This window comes from Heliangelus exortis, chromosome 21, assembly GCF_036169615.1.
Source record: "Heliangelus exortis chromosome 21, bHelExo1.hap1, whole genome shotgun sequence".
Lineage (NCBI taxonomy): Eukaryota > Metazoa > Chordata > Aves > Apodiformes > Trochilidae > Heliangelus > Heliangelus exortis.
This window is the reverse complement of record NC_092442.1, coordinates 3,584,152-3,603,859: the sequence shown is the minus strand read 5'-3', so window position 1 is coordinate 3,603,859 and position 19,708 is coordinate 3,584,152. Positions and strand designations below refer to the sequence as shown.

The following is a 19,708-nucleotide window of genomic DNA, read 5'->3' as shown; positions in this document are numbered from 1 at the left end:
GTGATAAGTGAGCTGCTTCACCAACATGACCACTACAGATTTCTGGGGTTAACTGCTGTCTCTGCTTTCAGAAGGGCACAAGTACATCTCAAAGAACAGTCTTTTTAGCAGACATGATTCCAATTCATTTAGCAGTAAGCAGTTCTTTACACTAATGAGAAGTGACCTTCGAGGCAAAAGCACAAGAGCTTGAGCTATCAGAACCAAACACTCCAAGTCTTCCATATATTTTTATTTATTTGTTTGCCAGTCCAATCTAACTTGTAAAGCAGTTCACAAGCCCTACACTTCAGGCAAACACACTGCACTGGCTCTTGCAGATAATATCAGTTTCACTGACAGCTTTGAAGAGAAGTACCTTCCAGGAACACTACTTGTCACCTCAGTTTGCTTGCTTTACTCTTCAGTGGTTCCATAAAGGCAAATTGTGTGCCCTGTGCACCAACAAATCAACTGCTCCCAGTTTCTGCTTTGAGTCTCAAACTAAATTAATCAATTTACCTTTCCTGCTACCCACAGGTCTCAAACTAAATTAATCAATTTACCTTTCCTGCTTCCAATAATCCCTGTGCTTTGCTGACCAACTTGAGCAAGCTCTTAGAGGGCTGCATCTCATCACTACAGTATGAGCTGTTGAACTGGTAGCAGACTTCACCCAGTATTTACCTTCCTCTGCTGTCTTGCATATTTGGATTGGCTCCAGCCTGTAAAAGGGACTCTGCTATTTGAGCCATCTCTGCCATGACATCTGGTGAATGTTTCTTGGGGCTGTAAGATGCCACAAGGTGCAGAGGAGTCTCCTGGTCTCCCAGTGTAGCAGCATTCACACGGGCACCATTTTTAATGAGAAAGTTGGCAGCAAATTTATCTCCTTTTGTGAAATAAAATAAGGTTATTTATGGATACACTGGAATCCTATATAAAAGTCCAGAAAATGGATATACATGATTTCCCCTCTATACCATTCAACCATCCCAATCTACAAGTGCCTGCTCTTAAAATGCTTTAGCAATTCAAGAACACTTCACTGCAAAGTCAAGATGAAAGTCTTTCAACCCCTTGTTTAACAAACCCTTGGAAAAAAAAAACAAAACATTTTAGCCAGAGGTTACATGTGACAACTTCACACACTAGTTTATTTGTTACAGTGATTCAGAGTGTTCTAGTTCCTCTGACAACAGAAATCCACTGCTGCTTTAATGCACAGCTGGACAAATTGAGACTAAACATACAAGTAGTATTTGAACAAAAGGTGCTATTCCAGAGCATCAGTCAGAAATGTGTAGTTGAAGTTAGTCACCATCTGTTCAGTATTGCTACAGAAACACAGGACACCACAGTCTTTGCTCTTGAAGTTTAAGCCTCATTACACATGGGGTAAGGGCTCTGGCAGATGGGACCCACCATGCATGGCATTCCTATGAACTCCCTCCTCAGAGCTTCTCAGAAGTCAGAACTTGGGCCCACTTCAGCACACAACACCTTGGACTTGATCAGGATAATATTAATGACTTCAGGATAATATTAATTCCCCTTTCTCCAAAGACTGCTTAGAGCAGACATATTCAGAAGTTGCTTGCCCTGAATGCAAGCCTGGAGAACAAAGCAAACTCTTCCCCTTTCTAAGTAATAAAGGCTGCTGTATTATCTCTGCCAGCAAAAACCAAAAATCCAAATTCTGATTTCCAGATCTGACAGTCCCACTCTAATGATCAGAAGTAAGAATCACGTGGCAACTTTAGACAATTTGCTTTAGCTCCATTTCCAGGACATGTGATTGTTAACAGTGATTAATTCACTGAAGCTTTGGTTACTAAAAAGCAAGCATTCATTCTCAGAGCTCTAGCTTAGACTGAAAGCAGACATTAGAACTAGAGGACAAACACCAGTATTAAGTATGAAAAGCAGCCTGCTGCAATCTTTCTAGTGCTTTATAGGGCTGCAGCCACCACAACACTGACCTATGCCTAGAAGGTCTCCTACTCCTGCTGCTGAAGTTTCATTCACAGGATCAGACAGACACCAGCATTACCCTGTTTAGATATGTAGGAGATTAAAGGAAGAAGTTGGGAGCTGTATTTTGAGCTCACAAAACAAAACTATTTCCAAGAGTCCCAAAGAGCTTGTTGTTAAAATTAAATTAATGCTTTTGCTTTGTAGCACTGCAATCCCCATGAGGTCCAGTCACAGGTAAGGTTTCTGCAGTGCCTGGCTTTCTGAAACAAGAGCTGCTGAAGATGACAGAGTTGCAGGCACTCACTAGAGATTTTTACCAGACTTTGGCCACAGGTGAAAATGCTGCTGTCCCAAAGCCTTCAGAGTACTGCAGCCTAGGCACCCAGCTCCTGTCATGCTCCAGGTCTCACAAGATGTATTTTCCACTCAGACTCCACTTTGGTAACTATGCTACTGTTAACCAGAGCTCTGATCATCTTCAAACCAGCAGAGAAACACCTCATCTGCTCATCTTCTTCCCACCAGTTTTTTCTCCCCTAAACCTTCTGTCCAGTAACAAGGACCCTCACAGTTATAAAAAAAAAAAAAATATGCTGCATTCAGCCCAGGTCTAGAAAAAGGCTTCATCTTTGTGACAAGGCTGTCATGCTTGTCTGAAAGAGTGATGGATGCCAAATTAGAACATTCTCAGTATCTCCCTATGTTTCTTTATTTTCCAAACAATACCAGATCTTCTGGATGCCATGTAGTACAAGTTTGGTTCACCAGCCAGCAGGCTAGCTTCTGGGTCCCAAATAAGAGTTTAAAAGTTTTTTTTTTTTAAAAGTAAATGAATAAAAAAATCAGGACAAAGTTCACCCTTGACTACAATTTTCTCACTGAAGTGCTAACTATGACATGACACAGAAATAGACTCTGAAATATATATATATTCCACACTGAGAACAACTGCAAGTTAAGAAGGCTTCATATCTTATTTACTTACCTCTTTGGATGGCTTTATGCAGTAGACTCCAGCCTCTCTTGTCTGGCCTATCCACATCAGCCTTGTAGTTGACCAGTGTGGTTGCAATACCCTCCAGTCTTTGGGCAAGGGCCAGATCCAAAGCAAGATCTCCATTGTGATCCAACTCATTGAGTTTCCCAGGAAGCTACAAGACAAATTCAGACAACTGACATCAGGTGGGTGTATTCTCACCAGCCCAACACAATATTTTAGCAGCCCATTCCAATGACCACAATGCTAGACCTTCAGCTCTAACACAAAATGCTTGTGCTGCACAGAGGTTTCTTACACAACCAGAAGATCAGCATCACCACACAAAAGCCTTCCCAGAGGGCTGTTCAGTGAGCAAACAGGAGTTCTATTTGCAGGCCTTGTTTTACTCACAGGAAGCAAGACAGTGTGCTCCTAAAAGATGCTGCCTGTATGAGCATATTCAACATAGTAGTAAGAGGAATTATTCAATTATTCCTTTAAGACACTTTAAATCCCAAATGGATTAGCACCTAAGGGTGCTAAGTACTGCTATAGTTCCAGCTCCCAATTGAGATCTGAAGCATCTTACAGGCCTAATTAAATAACTGTTCCTAATTAATACTTCAATAATTCTTCCTTCCCCCTTGTGGAGGAACAGCTTATTAGTTGTTATTTAATGCTCTTTAGACAAACACCTGTTACTTTAGAACAAATACCTGTTACTTTAGAACATTCAATAAAAAAGGCAAAGCATTTGTTCAAAGAAATGATGCTTACTGAACTGCCATGAAGTAGCAAAGTTGGCTATTAGAACATTCAATTTCAAACAGGGGTAGCAGTATCAAATATTAGATTTTATTAGATGCAAGGTGTTGCATTTAAGATGTTTCCAGAAGTGATTCATAACACTTTTAGCTATGTCTTTATGAAGCCTTTACTGCCAGACCTCCATTACATACCCAGAAGTAGCTATGGCAGTGATAAACATGCAAATAAGAACCAGTGCCACAAATCAATTACAAAGCTCAGAGCAGCAGTTTGAAAGGAGTGATCTGAAACAGCAAAGCCAAAAAAATGTCTCACTTTACCTGTGAATCCATTTCAATAAGATACAAAAAGACTACATCTTCTCTCTCAACTTTAATAGCCTTATGCAAAGGATATTCTGTCTTGGATTTGAACATTTTATACAATAACTGAGCACTCATGCTGCTGAAGTCTTCTTTCCTTAAATCATCCTAGAAGCAATAAAAAAAAAAAAAAAAAAGGGTAAGCAATACTCCTGTTTTATTTATAAACAAGGCACTGCACAATGTAATTAGGAAGTTCACAGAACAAGTTCAGTTAAAAGCTCCATTCTGATAACTTTACAACAAGCAGGAACAGTCCAAAACTTCTCCTTTTAAGAGTAGAACACACCCAGGAAGTTTTAGATCCCACATTTTATTTTCAAGATGAGTTAGTGAAGTTTCTTTCCTTTTGTTTATAGACATGGAAAGCTGGAATTTTATTAGACATTACTGTAGATCAACACCTAAACTAGTTATCTGGACTAAAATGACAGCTAAGAGGTTTCTGACAAAAAGGGCTACAACTATTGAAGTGACAATTCCACAGAACTTGAAAAATAAAAGTATCTGAATAAAAATAAACAGAAATTAAGAAACAGAAAAACCCCTTATGTTTGAGCTAGTGCTCATCTGACAAAACAGAAACAACTGCACTTCCAGAGTAAGTGTCAAAAACAAGAAGCCCGAAAGCAAGAAAAAGTGAAAATGGCAGCTTGAGATACCAGAACCTGGTTTTATATATTCATAGATAAAAGCACTCCCCTCAGCTTTGGCATTAACCAAAGAAGCCTCCACATCTCAGTGAGGCACTTCAGAGTAACTTAAATCCTCCTGTACTAGTCTGCTGTTGACAAGTTTCATTTTAAAGGCTAATCCATGCCACAGTTCAAGCTTTCCTCAAAATAATAGATCACAGCAAAGAAAACTTCCAAGTTGGCTGCAATACTCCCTGAGAGTCCCTCCACTGCAGAAGATAAAACTCTCCTCTGGATTATTTTTAGAAGTAAAAGCAGTCCTGGGATTTGTGATCTGTATAGATAGAGACCAACTATGGATGAACTTCTAAGCATTTCAGAGTCCAGATCTGATAAACAACCTTCTTGCTTCCTAGAATACAACCTTTGCCTTTGGCCTGGCAAAGTGTTTAGGAAAACAAGGTGATTTCTACAGTGAAATATTTCCAATGAAGAAAAACATATTCCTGGGGATAGACAGTAAAGCAAAATTCTACTAAGTTCCTGTGCTCTGCAAACAATTTTCATCTCTTTTTTTCTGGCAGTAAAGCAAAATTCTACTGATCAAGTTCCTATGCTCTGCAAACATTTTTCATCTCTTCCTTCTGACAGTACTTACCCAGTGACTAGCAATTATCTCAGCACAATAGTTGAGCAGGGTGCTGGCATTCAGCTCCTCAGCAGTCTGATAGAAACGAATGCAGTTCCTGACATTAACCAGGGACATAACTCCTTTTTCACATCTGTCAAAATAGGAAAGGCAGTGATCAGGAAGCAGGGTTACTGAAATCACTCCCATGTTCTAACAGCCTGCCATACACTCCTTTTCCTAGATGTCAGTAGGAAATGGTTTGGCCTTACTTGAAGCTAAGCAGCATAAATATACTTTAATAGGAAGCCCTACAAGGCAGTTTCCACAAGAGCAGACTCCTATTAGGGAGGGAAAGGTCCCCTGATAACAGCAACCACTGCAGGAGCCTCCAAGTGGAGCCAGACATCCTCCCAAGGGAACAAACTCCAGTTCCTTCACCTCTATGAAGTAGGAAGGTATCTGTCTTCACAAGTACTAGTGATCAAAAGCAGCTTTTGTGCCAAAGATTAGGCAAAAAACCAAAAGCAGGCAAAATATTTTATTATAATATTATATATATAAATATTATAATATACTTATTACAATATTTATATATATAATATAAATATTATTTATTATTTATATATAAGAGAAAGGATAACCTTAACAACAGGTCCTCCTAATCTTTATAGGTGTGAAGCTGTTCAAGTTTATGGGAAGCAAATCCAAGCACCACAAAATGAAGTTCAACATATCAGTGATCTCCAAGCAGATATTAAAACTAAAATGTGGGAATACATATTTCCAGGTGCAGATACCCACCAAGACAGTTAAGAATTACCAGTAGAATACTGCCTGGGGATTTGTCACTAGACAACAGCTGAGGAATGATGAGGAAATACAACATGAAGACAGCTTTAGGCTGGTACAAAGCTTGGAGGCAGTTTTAGCATTGGCTTTATAGAAGCCAAACAACTTCAGTCAGAAGAACTGACAGCAATTTAGTTTGCTTCATGTTGAGTCACACTCAAATCACAGATTATGAGTGGCAGGTACTGCTACAGCCCCAGACACCCCAAGGCCAAAAGATAACTAGATCAAAGGCTACTTTATCTTTAGCTAAATGTAAGGCTTCAGAGCTGTACAAAACTCCAACAGGTTGCCATTTGTACATTCAGGCTCCTCACTAACTCTAAATGGTTACTACACATTCAAGATAACAATCTAACCCCTACCAGAATGGTGTAATCCTAATCTCCTCTGTTCCATTAACCTTCTTAAAGAAAAGCTGCCACCAAGATGCATAAAAGAACAGCTACTTAGGTGAAAAAAATTAAACCTGTGGTATTTTAACATCACAAGCTACTTGCCACTGACTCTTCCTAGCATTCTCCTTTGTCTGTCCCTTTCTTGCAGCTCTCAGAAGCTTATTACTAATATACTCATCACTACTGCCTCTGAGTACCAAATCAGGAACAGGAGTTTGACTGGGAGAGGAACTGCAAAGTAAATAAAAAAAGCAATGAGTAAAACTGCTGCCCTATCTGTAGTACAAGGCTTCACTTCCTCTGATCATCTGGATGTCATCCTGCATTACTGAGACATTAAAGAAGCAACATTTTACCCAACTGCCAGCAGCTTTCATCTTATTTCTAGTCCAACAAGGTTGAAGAGTTCAGGAAGATTCACTGGATTTACCAAGCCTCACCTTTCCCTAAGCAGCTGGAGCTGAAATGTATTAGCTAATTTCATTAGCTCTGTCAAGAAGATATCATCTTCTCTTAGCTCAAGTTCATCTGTGTAGATCCATCGCAGCATTGCCATGGTTACCTCTGGGTCAGCATCTGGTAGAGGGAGCAACAGGGATTAATAAAATACCCCCAAAAAAATCCCCTATTCAAGTAGTTCTTATTCTTCTAACTGCTGAAGTCACAGTCACCATGAAAAACAAGATGGCCTCGTTGAAACTCTGCTGCTTTAGGGCAATAAAAATGCCAAAACAGTGGCAAAAGTGATCAGAAGCTGAAAGCAGTAACAATGCTGGCACCACCCAGGAAAACCTTTCCTCCCTTTGAACACTGGGAAGAATGCAGGGAGCCTGACATCACCTCCCACCTGCTGCTCAAATATTGCAGTCTTTTTGGTTCCTCACATACAGCTAAATCCACTTGACAACCACAAATCCCCTTTTTGATTGAAGAATCCTCCTTCCTTTAGATTATAGCCATATGCTATGAACTGCTGCATTAAAAAAAAAAAATAGTACTTACACCTTGGTAATGACTACAAAGTACCTAAAAGAGCTGGGAAACATTTCTAGGAAAGGTGCAAAAGAGTCAGTTTAAGGAGCTGGTTAGATTTCAGTTGTTTACAACACCAACCACAAGCCTGATGTTTTTAAACAGCAAGAAAACTAAAAACCTACCCCAAAGGACAAGAGATACACAAGCCCTATCTCCTGGGACCTTTCTTCTGTTCAGAAAAACAGTGACAATCCTCCATACAAAAATGTAGATGAGAATTACCCCTCAATGTATGATCAGAAAAATTACAAGAAATACCATTTATTCAGAAAAATAACATTAGTCCCTTAAGCTGTATGGTTTCATGGCAAACACAAAACATATTTAAGACACTGAAATATCCTTCCTATAACATCTCCTTTACTCAGAGAATTGCCCCAGGTTATTTGCAGAGTACCAGACAGTACTTGGCACAGAATGCAGGCTGCCTCCTGCAGGAGGTTTTAATAAGGCAAGGATCTGCTGCTGAACTTGAAGTAAGCAGAAAACCTTCCTGAGCTGCAACTTCACCTCTGCCATGGCAGAGATTAGAGTACATTTTCTCCCTCCAAACAAGAGAACCTGTGTTCATCTCTTTCTACTCCTCTTAGAGGAGAAAATTCTGCAGATTACATGAGCCCTAAAACCACTTCTAAAATGCTGCCTCTATTCTGAAGTTAGGATACAAGCAATCTTAGTTTGCTGGTCTTTAAGAGAACTGTGACAGTTCTTAGGGAACAGCTTGCCACCTGCTACAAATTTCATAGCCTAATCCTTGTACCATTTATCAAATGTAATAAAATATTACATTTTACAGTTAAAAGTATCTTTTACCAGCACTTAAGCATCAGTGTTTGTATTGTTAAATATGCAAGACTGCAGTTACATCTGAGATGCTCAGACTACTTTCAATGTGGAGCTAGAAATGCTGTAGAATGCCACTTGCAACAAAACTACAAGTAACATATGAGCTTTCTGGTAATTATCCTCTGTTAGCACAGCACTCAAAAAACTCCTTGGAATCTGTTTCTTTGTGGCTGCAGAAAGATCTATAAATCCTATATAAAACTATCTTGCAGTGACTTGTTGCTTTCCAGTCTGCCTGCACTTAGGATTCATGATAAGAGTAAGAGCAGAAAGTGAAGCCATGCTTAATATTCAACATGCCAGCCAGCAAACCTGCTTAGCTTCATGCCTGGTTTTATTGCCCTAATTATTTTCCTAAGAAAATAAATATTATCCTAATAATAAATAAATAAATAAATAAAATAAATATTTATCCTAATAAATATTTTCCTAAGAAATAAACTAATTAATTTCCTAAGACTCTTCTGTACTTTTAGGTACAGAAAAAAAGCCTGTCAAGTATTTCAACCTGCAGAAACCCTGCCCAGTGTCAGTACATGCAAGAAATAGTTACAAAAGTGTCCTCACCTATTCTGCAAAGGTGTCCAAGTGCCAAAGCAAGTAACATCTTAGTGACACATCAATATTTGTATTCATTTCTCACACACACCAGGTTAACAAACAGCAAGGTATTTCCATGACACACTTCAGAGAAATTACACACACTGCCTCAAAAAGGAAGAACACACACACACTGTGAAATAACACACACTGGCTTTAGAAAGGAAGAAGTCAAGCTCCTCCATATAGATTTTTCATTATGTTACATTAACTCCAGCAAAAGCAAACAGGCCACCATTCCCAAACCCTGTTCACTGAAGAGAGAGAAGGCAGGCTGTTGATTTAATGAACACCCAGCTCACAAGCTGCCATGCTTCAGAGTTCCATAATTAACAGGTGAAGTGCCACTTCCTGGGGCCAGTAGTAGTCTGAAAGCTCCATAAGCAACCTTTTCCCAAGGGGCCCTTTCCTCAGTCATCCTAAAAACCTAAACATCATCCTAGGATGCAATGACTGACCTGACAGATCCAGCTCTTCTGTTGAAGCAAGGCTGGCAAGACTCCAAGTATCACTGCGTGCTGCCAAGACAAATTTGTGAGCACTGATGCACTTGTCCCCAACCTTTATCTTCAGATCACTGATAAGAAGAAAAAACACATCATATACATATGATATGATCATATCATATACATATATATGTATATATATACATATATATAATGCAGGCTTGCCCTGTGCTTGGATATATATGGATTCAGCATCTGTGTATCATAGCATCTATGTCTTGGTATCCACGTTTCGGTTCAAGTTGTTTGAGAAAAAATATATTTAAATAAGTAGAATATGTTGTGAAATGACAATTCTTATTTTTCCAGGGAAATGCAGTGAGGCATTAGTATTTCAAGTCCTTGGGATTGTTGTTGGGTTTTTTTTTTTGACCATTCCAGAAGACACTGCAAGGAAACCACTGTAGAAGATAAGAACATCCAACAATCTTGAGGTTAAACACTTAGGTTGCAGCATCCAAACTAATGCTGTCAGTCAAGCACCAATGGTTTCAGGCAGGACCAGCAAGAGAACAAACAATGTTTGACAGCAGTCTGAGCACATGGCAGACTCCAAGAATCCCCAGTTCCAGGAGACCAGCTGTCAGGAACACTTAGATTTCATCCTGACCCCTTTAACCTGGTTATACTTTGTAGTTAGAAAGTACCTGCCCCTAAGTATCTTTAATCAAAGCACTGCTATCAACTGAAGTGCAAAATACAGAGAAGCTGCTTGGCAAAACTTGGATTAGGATTTGCTTCCTTTCTCCTTTTCTAACTAGAGCACTATTTAGCCTTTAAAATTCAACAGCTGAACAGAATTCCAGTGATCCTGCTCTTCTGATTTATGCTACCTGATGAATCTTTTACCCAGTGTGCTGTAATAAGTTCTGGTGAGGCACAGAGCCTTTTCTCAGGCAGGTTCATGAAGACATGTTAGGGGAAGGAAGTTTTAATCAGAACTATGTATTTTGCCCTTATATATGACTGAACCCCTTTACTGTATGGGCACTGCTTTCAGTAATAGCAAAATATAGCAAATATATTGGTTAAGTGTCATTGTAGTCTCAGAAATAAATCAGTTAAGTGATCTAGAGCACTGAAGGTGACCCTTAATGTGCCTACAGAAAAGAAATCCTTAAACTTTTTAGAACTCAGCACTGGTGAGTCTGCACCTTGAATCCTGGGGTCTGCTGTGGGCCTCCCACTACAAGAAGGAGCTGGAGTGTGTCCAGAGAAGGGCAATGGAGCTGGGAAAGGGTCTGGAGCACAAGTCTGCCCAGGAGCAGCTGAGGGACCTGGGGGTGTTCAGCCTGGAGCAAAGGAGGCTGAGGGGAGATCTTCTCACTCTCTATATCTGAAAGGAAGTTGGAGCAAGGGGTAGTTGGTCTCTTCTCCCAAGAAACAAGTGATAGAACAAGAAGAAATGGCCCTATATTGTCTGGGGGAGGTTTAGTTTGGATATTAGGAACAACCAAGAGAAAGGGTTGTCAGGCCCAGGGCAGTGGTGAAGCCCCCATCCCTGGAGGGATTTCCAAGCCAGGTAGATGAGGCACATGACTCCAAGGTTTAGAGCTGTCCTTGGCAGTGTGAGGTTAAGAGTCAGACTTCATAATCTTACAGGTTTCTTCCACCCAAACCAATCCTATGATTTATCCCATTAAGTCACCCCCAGGTCCCTGCAATGCCTTTTTCTCCACAGGGGGATTTCTTACCTGTACTGCTCCTGCTGATAGAGTTCAGCTACAATGGCAAGAAGGCGACTGATGAAGGTGTCACTGGCATTATCTTGGTTGGCCTGGGCAGCCAGGAGATTGCATCTCCTTTCTGTGTCTGCCAGTTTCTTCTGCAGCTTCACATACTCCTGGCGGAGAAGCATCAGGTGCTTTTCCAGCTTGGCCACCTCCTCTGCAGAGAGACACACACTGTTACTACAAGGTGTAACTTCCACATCTCTATCTTTCTTGAGGACTCCCCTTCCTTCCTCTCCCGCATGATATCTTTTCTTTTATATCATTACTCATCATAAACACATCAAAATCAGCAGAACACAGGGAAAGAAACTTAAAGAGAAATCCTGTCCAGTCAGGAATGCCACAAGCTTTTCAAAACCACAGAATTACAGTGGGGTAGAGGACTAACTCCTAACTAAAGTTGTTACCATTCATGTGGTTTAATTCAGACACTGCTTGACTTCACAGCTGAGACATCATCATTCCTTGCACAAACTGTATGCAGCTATCAACCACTGTGCTTTACTGATGATTCCCCCCCCAATTCAGTTGGGTTTCCAAATAAGGTTCAAATCCAAAACCAGTACTAAAATAAGAGGGGGGAGGGAGGAGAAATTTGGAAGCTAAACCAAGGATTTCAAACAGGAAAGCACCTACAAGATTACTGCCTAGCAGCCAGGAATCAATTGTTCAACAACTTTCCTCAAATATTTACTAAGTGGAAGTCACTACTACAAACAAGGAGAAGTTGAGCTCTATTGACCAGTGTTTGTTTCTTGCTTCTGTAGAAGAGTTCAACAGCAGAGCTGACCTTGGCCTTGCTCCAACTGAGGTCCCCGGGGCAGAGAATCCTCCCCTAGCTCAGCTGCAGACACAACACTTCATTTAGTTTTTCCTCCATGGACTGCTGCAGCAAATACTCCCTCCTAAGTCTTTTAACTTACCTTCTGTGTATCCATTACATTAGTTAATTTACCCTATTTTACTCTGCAGTTAATATTAATTAAGCATTTTTGGCAGTGTGCTTCCTCCAACAGCCATTTATTTAGCTTCATCCTTTAAAAGTAAACAGAGATCATCTCCTTTGGGATCCTTTCCTTATTCTGCTGAAATATGACTTCAAAATTGTGCTTCCAGTAGTACACCAAGCCTCAAAGAGGGGTGGAAATTCTGGTCTGGCTTCAATCTAAAGACTAATGAAGTTTCAGTGTTCTCACAACCAGAAGGACAAGTCTTGAAGCTTGATTCATGAGGAAGGGGTCAAGAGTGGCACAAAGAAAGTTCTCCTGGGAGCAACAGGAGGAGGAGAAGTCTGAGAGGAGCTAGAAGTGATCACTGGAAGATACTTGTGGAGTGCTGTGTCAAAAACCAGTGCATGAACACCACCACTCAGTGACATTGCCATACAAATTCAAGTTCTAGGAAGAGGAAGTTGCCTGCTGAACCTGTGTTACCTGAAAGAAATCCTGCATCTGCCAGCCAAGCAGTCAGAGTGGAAGGGGGGAGTTAGGAATCAGTAGCAGAAGTAACACCTGAAACACTCTCATTTTCATAAAGCCAGCTCACTGGATCCAAATGACTCCAAAGTCAATGCAGAACCCCCTTAAAGCCACAACCAGCACTTGCTTAAGCTTTATGCAGAGCTGACAACCCAGGACTCCTGCTGCCAGGGCAATCCAAGACAATCACTCACTCCCAGCAGTGCAAGAAGTAAAGTTTTGAGCAATCTTGTTGTCTGATGGACAGATTGTAACCTCAGTGAGAGGGATGGATGGATAGATACTTGCTTGCTGCAAGAACTGCAAGATTCTACATATATTATTCTACATTATTCTACATATATCATGCACTCCAGTTGTGTTGTGTCTTCTCCTGCACACCTGCAGACACTATTTGATCCTAGAGATCAACATTTGACTTTTCAGATGCACATACAAGACAGTCCTCAATGTCCTGCAAACCAACATTGCAAGAAAAAGAGAAAAAAATCCAGAGTGCCCTGTATTCTGCTCATTCAAAAAGTTACTAAGAGTCACTTAAAGTAAGAGCTGCTTCAAAAGTGGATCCAGCTCAACCTCAGGCAGAAGGACTGCCCCACTCTCTCTTTAAACAAGTAGCACTACAACTCCAGGTTTACTATTTACAGTCCTCAGCTTTGGAAGGGGGGAAAAGTGCCCCCACTTTTTAAAAATCCATGTAAAATGACCACTGTTTCTTCAAGCTGGCAACCATTTGCCAAAGCACACGTTATTGCCAGTCCATGTTATCCCTGAGCACTCATCTGTCTCCCTAGGATAACGTGGTTGTGTGCACACATCCCATGAAAATCCTTGCATGAAGACACTGAAGAGTCTCTGGCTAAATATCAATAATTCAGATGCATCAGTGAGGAGAATGCCTGGGTTCAGCAGAGGCAAAAAAACCCAAAACAAACCAAAACCAACTCCTTTTCTGAAGCCACAGAGCAGGTATAGAGTTAACAGCTAGATGAGAAAATAAAAGCAGTGTTTGTTAACAGCTTTCTGGCAGCTAGAGTAGTATCTCATGAACCAGCAGATGTTTATGTTCCATATCAAAGACTTTAAAGAGGACCTCAGAAAAATCTTGCTGTCATTTTGGTTTAGGAGAAGGCACAAAGTACTCAGAGCCACTAAACAGCTGAATCCAAAGAGATAAGTAGGGAGGCAACAAGCAGTGAGGTGACAGATAGCATGTACCAAAAACTAGAGGGAGGCTCCAGGGGAACCCATTACACTGCCCATCCCACCCCAGAGCAGTCACAAAAGCAACATGGATAAACTTTTGTTTCCTTAGGAATCAGCCACAAGTGAAGGAATTCAGAAAAACATATTATTTACCTCCTCAAGCCAGCTCTTTCTTCTACTGCTCCCCACTCTGACCATCACCTCCCCAAGGCTGTGCAAGTTAGAGCTTTCTTGTTCCTCATTTTTGCACCCTGTCTACTCTGAAAACCACCCCAAAGTTCTACACCATACTTCCCACTGCTCCACACTCAAGCATCAATCCAACAATTTTCTGCCATGACAGCATGTAACTTATTGCCCTCTGCTGCTGGTGGTACAGAACTCCTACAGAAATTAAAAAAGCAAGGTCAGCTCTTGTCTTTAAACACCACTCACTCAATATGTAACTAAGAATTGTAACAAATCTAATTCAGGAATTCTGCACACAGAATACTTCCAAAAGAAAAAGCACTCAGCACCTGAGCTGATAACCAGAGTCTGGCAACCGACCTTCCTTAACAAGCCTTCATTTTTCAGCTGACTCTCCAGTACCACCAGTTCTTAAGCAGAAGAGTGTTGCTGGGAAGCCTGAAGGGAAAAATTAACCCCTCTGCACAGGCATCATAGGGGACTGAGTGGGGAGAGCTCCAGCTTCTTACTCCTCTTTGTGCAGGATCACTGGGATGTGCTTTCTTTAGCCAAAAAACAAACAAACAAAACCATCAAGTAATTTTTTGAATTAAGGAAGAATGAAAAGCACAGATGTCTGAAACAGGACTCGCATCATCTGCAGCTTCATTCTGCAGAGCAGGACCCTTGAGGAAAATTTCACCCCCTGAAGACATCTTTGACATCTCATGCCCACCAGAACTGGGTCAACAAGGCTCAAAAGTCCAAGAGGCTGCTCAGCTGAATATGAAATAATTCAGCACACAAAGTTCAGAGCTACTCTATGGATTTATTAAACCAGCCTGACTGCAGCATCCTCTTGGCTGATGCATGCCAAGACATCAGCATCTGCCACATCCTTGTTAATCTTCCACAAGTGGTCTTAAAATTCTGCCACTGAGAGTTCCACTTCAAGAGCTGAAGGCTGCACTTTTAAGCCTGGAAGTTGGAGCCTTCATTTCCTTTGTAACTTGGAGCATTTTAGCTCAGTTTGCCGACTCAGGTTTCCTCCAGGGAGGAAAAGAGGAACCTTCTGTCTTGCAGAAAGGAGCACGACTATAAAAGATCCAAGGTTTTAGTTTGCGTTTTTGTTTGGTTTTGTTTAGTTGGGGTTTTTTTTTCCCCCCCAAATCCCATTACCTCAGTTAAATTAAATTTGATACGGTGAAATTGCCAGCCCCCAGGCAAAACAAAAGCCGGCTCGGAGTTCTGCAGATCTCCTCAGAGCCCCAATTTGACACAAGGACTCCCAGCAGCAAGTGAACAGGAGGCTGCAGCCCCTCCTCTCCCCTCCTCACCCCAAGCAAAGCCTCTGCCAGCCCAGTCCGGACCCTCCCCAGCCCGGCAGCCCCGGGACCGCCGGCAGCGCCCACCGAGCTCCCCCCTCACCGGCCCAGGGCGGGGAGGAGGTCGGGGGGAGATCCCGGAGAGGGCTCTCCATGCCTCACAACAAACCAGAGCCCCAACAAACCCCAAATCCCATTCCGGAGGAGCAGCTAAAGCGGGTCCGGGCCCGCCTGAACCCCGGGGGGATGAACCCGCGGCCCCGGCAGAGCCCCCCCCCCGCCATTTCACATTCACCTCAGGGGCCGCCTGCCCCACCCGCCGAGCCAGTCCCACGTCGGGCAGCAGTAAGCACCCCACCCCGGAGGGGTTGTCCCGGGTCCCTGAGGGAGCAGAACCCATCCCGGCCCGCACCCTTCCCTCAGCGACCGCGGGGCCCCGCCCGGGCTCCCCCCCTTACCTTCCGCCATCTTGGGGCCGGGACCGCAACTCTCGCGAGAGCCGCCGCCCGCCCCACTGCCCGGAGCCCGGAGCTCTCGCGAGATCTGCACCGCCCTCCCCACCGCCCGCAGTGCGGGGCAGCTCCGGGCACACGGGGCAGCTCCGGGCGCACCGGGAGGTGATTCCCGCATCCCCCCCATCCCTCCCGCTTTATACCCGGGCTCCTCCCGCCTCAGGGAACCGACGGCGGGGCCGGCCCCTCAGGGGGAGTTCCGAAGCTGAGGCTTTCGCCGGGGTGAAGCGCTGTGGGGTTTCTGTGCCTCTCCCCCCCTCCCCTCCTCTCTCAGCATGAGGCGTCCTGCCCGGGTGATCCCTGCTGGTGCCTCGTGTTGGCAGCGAAACGTGGACAGGGCTGGAAGGTTGGGAAAGGCTGGAATAAAAAAAAAACAAAAAAACCCAACACCCAGCAGGAGGGGAAAACGCAGCCGGGGTTGGATGGAAAAAACCCCGTCGTGCCCTGGCCCTGAGGGCAGCAGGTGCCCTGTGCCCCCCTGACCCAGCTCCGGCACTGCCAGGGGGGGTTCCGTCAGACGGGGTCTTTAGCAGGTGCTTACTAATTGTATTAATGAATTACTTGGGTTCCCACACGTCACGGCTTTTGTTTCAGAGTCAACTGGACCAGTGCCCGGTAGTTAAAGTGTGGTTGAGAGTCCAGGCAGGCAATGGGCAAGGAAGGGTAAAGCAGATGGGTTTCTCAAGCTGTGTGGGTAACAGAGCTGATCCTCCACTGGGTTTGATGCTCCTGATCTTTTCCTGCCTAGATCCCAACAGATCTACCAAAATATTCTCCAGCAATTCGGTTTTCTGTTTGCTTTAAAGAGCCAACTTCAAATAAATGTTTGAAGGCGTCAGGCACGGTGTTGTTTTACAGGTGGAATTTCCAGCCAACTTCACCATGGAGTGATCTTTGCAAAGTTGTTCTGCCTCATACCTTCAGTTTGCTGTGCCAGTTGGATAAAGCAACAAAACCAGGATTGGGTCCAGACCTAGAAAAGCCATAGTCTGGAGTTTCTGGATGTATCCTGAAACGTGACTTGACTCCTTTTCACAGCTGAGTGACAAAAGGTGTCCGTACAACTCAGCTACCACGGTGTTAGGGGTGTTACTGCTCAGCCTGACTGCAAGGAAAGAACTGTTCCTGCCTGATCACTTTTGGACTTGGGAGAATTTCTGAGCAAGAACAGAGATCAGATTTCAAACTTCTGCATCTGGGGAATCAGCGATCTCATCTTCTCTGCAGGATCTGCCTGGGCAGGAAGCCGTCTTCTTCCAGCCTCACTTTAAAACCCAAGCACCTTCTGGCCTGGTTGGAAATAACTCATAAATCCTTCCTTACTCAGGAATTACAGAATTACATTACTTGCAGTGCTCCTCTGTGTGGATTGGGATAGCACTGTACAAAGAACAGTGCTTCAGAAGGTACAGATGCAGTAAAAACTCCACCACCCACATCAGCCTACAAAAAAACCCCAAAAACGAAAACCACCACAAAATACACTTCTAATCACTTCAGAATTAATGTTCTCCATTTATTGATCATCTAGTTTCAATAAGCATTTTCTATGCATCACACCAGTTAAGAATTTTAGCATGAACAGTATTTTACAGAGATACTCTCTGGTGCACATGGGGCAGAAAGGAGAAATAGAAAAAAGGAACTGGGTCTGTTGGAAAATAACTCAGAAATTTAGGATGATGTGGTTGTATCCTGTATATATACAAGTTAAAATTGTAGTCAGAAAGGCACACAATCAGTACCACAGCTTGTGCTGAGCAAAAACATCCTGGAATAATTAGGCCCTGAAGAAGGCAATTCATGAAGAGGTTTTAAGGGTGTCTCATATAAATCTCCAACGTGGCAGAGGAGACTTGAGGTCTATGCAGGTAATTGAACCTAAGGAAAGCAGGTGATAAAGAAGCACCAAAATCAAGGAGATTGACTTCTGAACCAGTCCTTTAGGTGAACTTACCTCATTATAATACTAAAAATCACACACCTGGGTCAAAAAAAAAAAACAAACCTGCCCAGGTGAAGACCCCTCCCCTGAGCATGCCCTGATAGTAGAAATAGTGATGTAACCATATTATAACTCCATGTGAATTGCTCACCACTCATTGTAAGGAGGATGAATTAGGAAGCTTACTAATTTAATGGTTCTGTGTATAAATGTCAGGGTGAATCTTGTTCAGTACTTGATTTGTGGGAAGATACCAAGCACCCAGCTATGTACAAGTCAGTAATAAATAACAATGTTCCCTTCCTAATTGTCTTTTTGTCTGTGTTTCAGGAGCTAACTTAAAATGGGAACAGGAGGGCCATACCACTTTGGTTATTTACTAGAACTCCATTATTTTCTTTGGCTATTCCCCCACTGACATCCTGTTATCTGGAAAACAGGCCACCACCTTTTTGGGGAAAAAAATAGCACAAAACCTCAGCTGTAATTACAAGCCTGCAGAGAATTAGAAGAAAAAGTGTTAATTAATAATCACTGGCAACCTACACAAACCAAACTAGATACAAGATCCTGGTAGAAGTGAAACTAAGTAAGAATGCTGCTATACTTGGCTGCTCAAATAGTATTTTATTTGTATAGGTCCTGCATCTCTTCAGTGCTGTGATGTCCTCATCTTGAGGCTCAGGAGAAATTTCTGGTGTATTAGTAACCCTCATAGCTAAATTCCTTTCACTTGTGGGGCAAGAACAAACACAAAAGCCAACTGGGATCACAGAAAAATTCAATGTGCCTGCCAGAGGTTTTCCACAACCTGGACCTTTGGCACCAGAGCCTTAGTGTGGCCTCTTTTATGAAAGAACTGAGCATTAGCCATACCTGCAACTCCTACATTTTAATGGTATCTTACAGTAGCACTCCTCCCTTTGGAACATTTGGGTGGGCCAAACAGAAGTGGGTTTATATTTGAATAATTTCCAAACAGGGGAACCAAGACTGCTGTGGAATTGAAAGTTTTTCCATACCATTGATGCAAGGCTATTATTGCCAGGCCCACCTCCTAAAAAAGAAGCAAGCAGCTCTTCTGGAGAACAAATGAGAAAGGAAAAAAAAAAATGTTTCAGCTACTTTGTGAAGTTTACAGATGAGTCAGTTGTGAACTGTATGTGTTGCTGAGCAAGACAAAACAGAAACCACTGTTGTACTTGCTGAAAACAAGTGCCAGTTATCTCCAGTTGCTGCCAGCTCCTTAGATGCACTATGGAAAGGGAAAAGGAAGGGCAGCCCATGGAGGAAGAAGTCCACTGCTAGGTTTAGGAAGAGAAGTTTCTTCCCAGTGTTTTGTGTATGGAAAGAATGGCATCAAGCCAGTGAAATTCTGCAGTCTCAACCCTTGCCTAAGTACAAAAAGGTAGCCAGGTAGCCAGAAAGGGCAAGAAACTCTCTGAAGCAATTTTAGACAAGCACTCAAACAGGAACTAAAATCTGCTCTTGTGTCCAGGCACTCAGAGTTCAGCACACATTAAATGAGCAAGCTAATTAAAAGCAGACTTAACTAATGATTTATCAAAATAATTACTAAATATGTAAGCAGGAACACTACACACATAGGTTTAGCTAAAAGTAGAGGGAAGAAACACAGAGAATCACAGAATGTTAGGGCTTGGGACCCCTGGAGATCACCCAGCCCAAGCCCCCTGCCAGAGCAGGGTCACCTGGAGGAGGCTGCTCAGGGTGGCATCCAGGTGGGTTCTGAATGTCTGCAGAGTCAGAGTAAGT

At 42.7% G+C, this 19,708-nt stretch overlaps 1 protein-coding gene across 1 annotated transcript in view; it reads right to left on the bottom strand.

The window, feature by feature from the left end:
* ANKFY1 (ankyrin repeat and FYVE domain containing 1) overlaps positions 1 to 16,065 on the bottom strand; it is a 33,467-nt gene extending 17,402 nt beyond the window's left edge. Inside the window, exons 1-8 of the mRNA XM_071765163.1 lie at positions 15,934 to 16,065; positions 11,260 to 11,452; positions 9,518 to 9,636; positions 7,019 to 7,154; positions 5,359 to 5,482; positions 4,024 to 4,173; positions 2,942 to 3,107; positions 667 to 871 (exon numbers count right to left, since the gene is read on the bottom strand). Of these exons, the coding sequence (XP_071621264.1) occupies positions 667 to 871; positions 2,942 to 3,107; positions 4,024 to 4,173; positions 5,359 to 5,482; positions 7,019 to 7,154; positions 9,518 to 9,636; positions 11,260 to 11,452; positions 15,934 to 15,943 (1,103 nt within the window). The 5' untranslated portion in view covers positions 15,944 to 16,065. The remainder of the gene's footprint in view (positions 1 to 666; positions 872 to 2,941; positions 3,108 to 4,023; positions 4,174 to 5,358; positions 5,483 to 7,018; positions 7,155 to 9,517; positions 9,637 to 11,259; positions 11,453 to 15,933) is intronic.
* Positions 16,066 to 19,708: the final 3,643 nt, after the last annotated feature.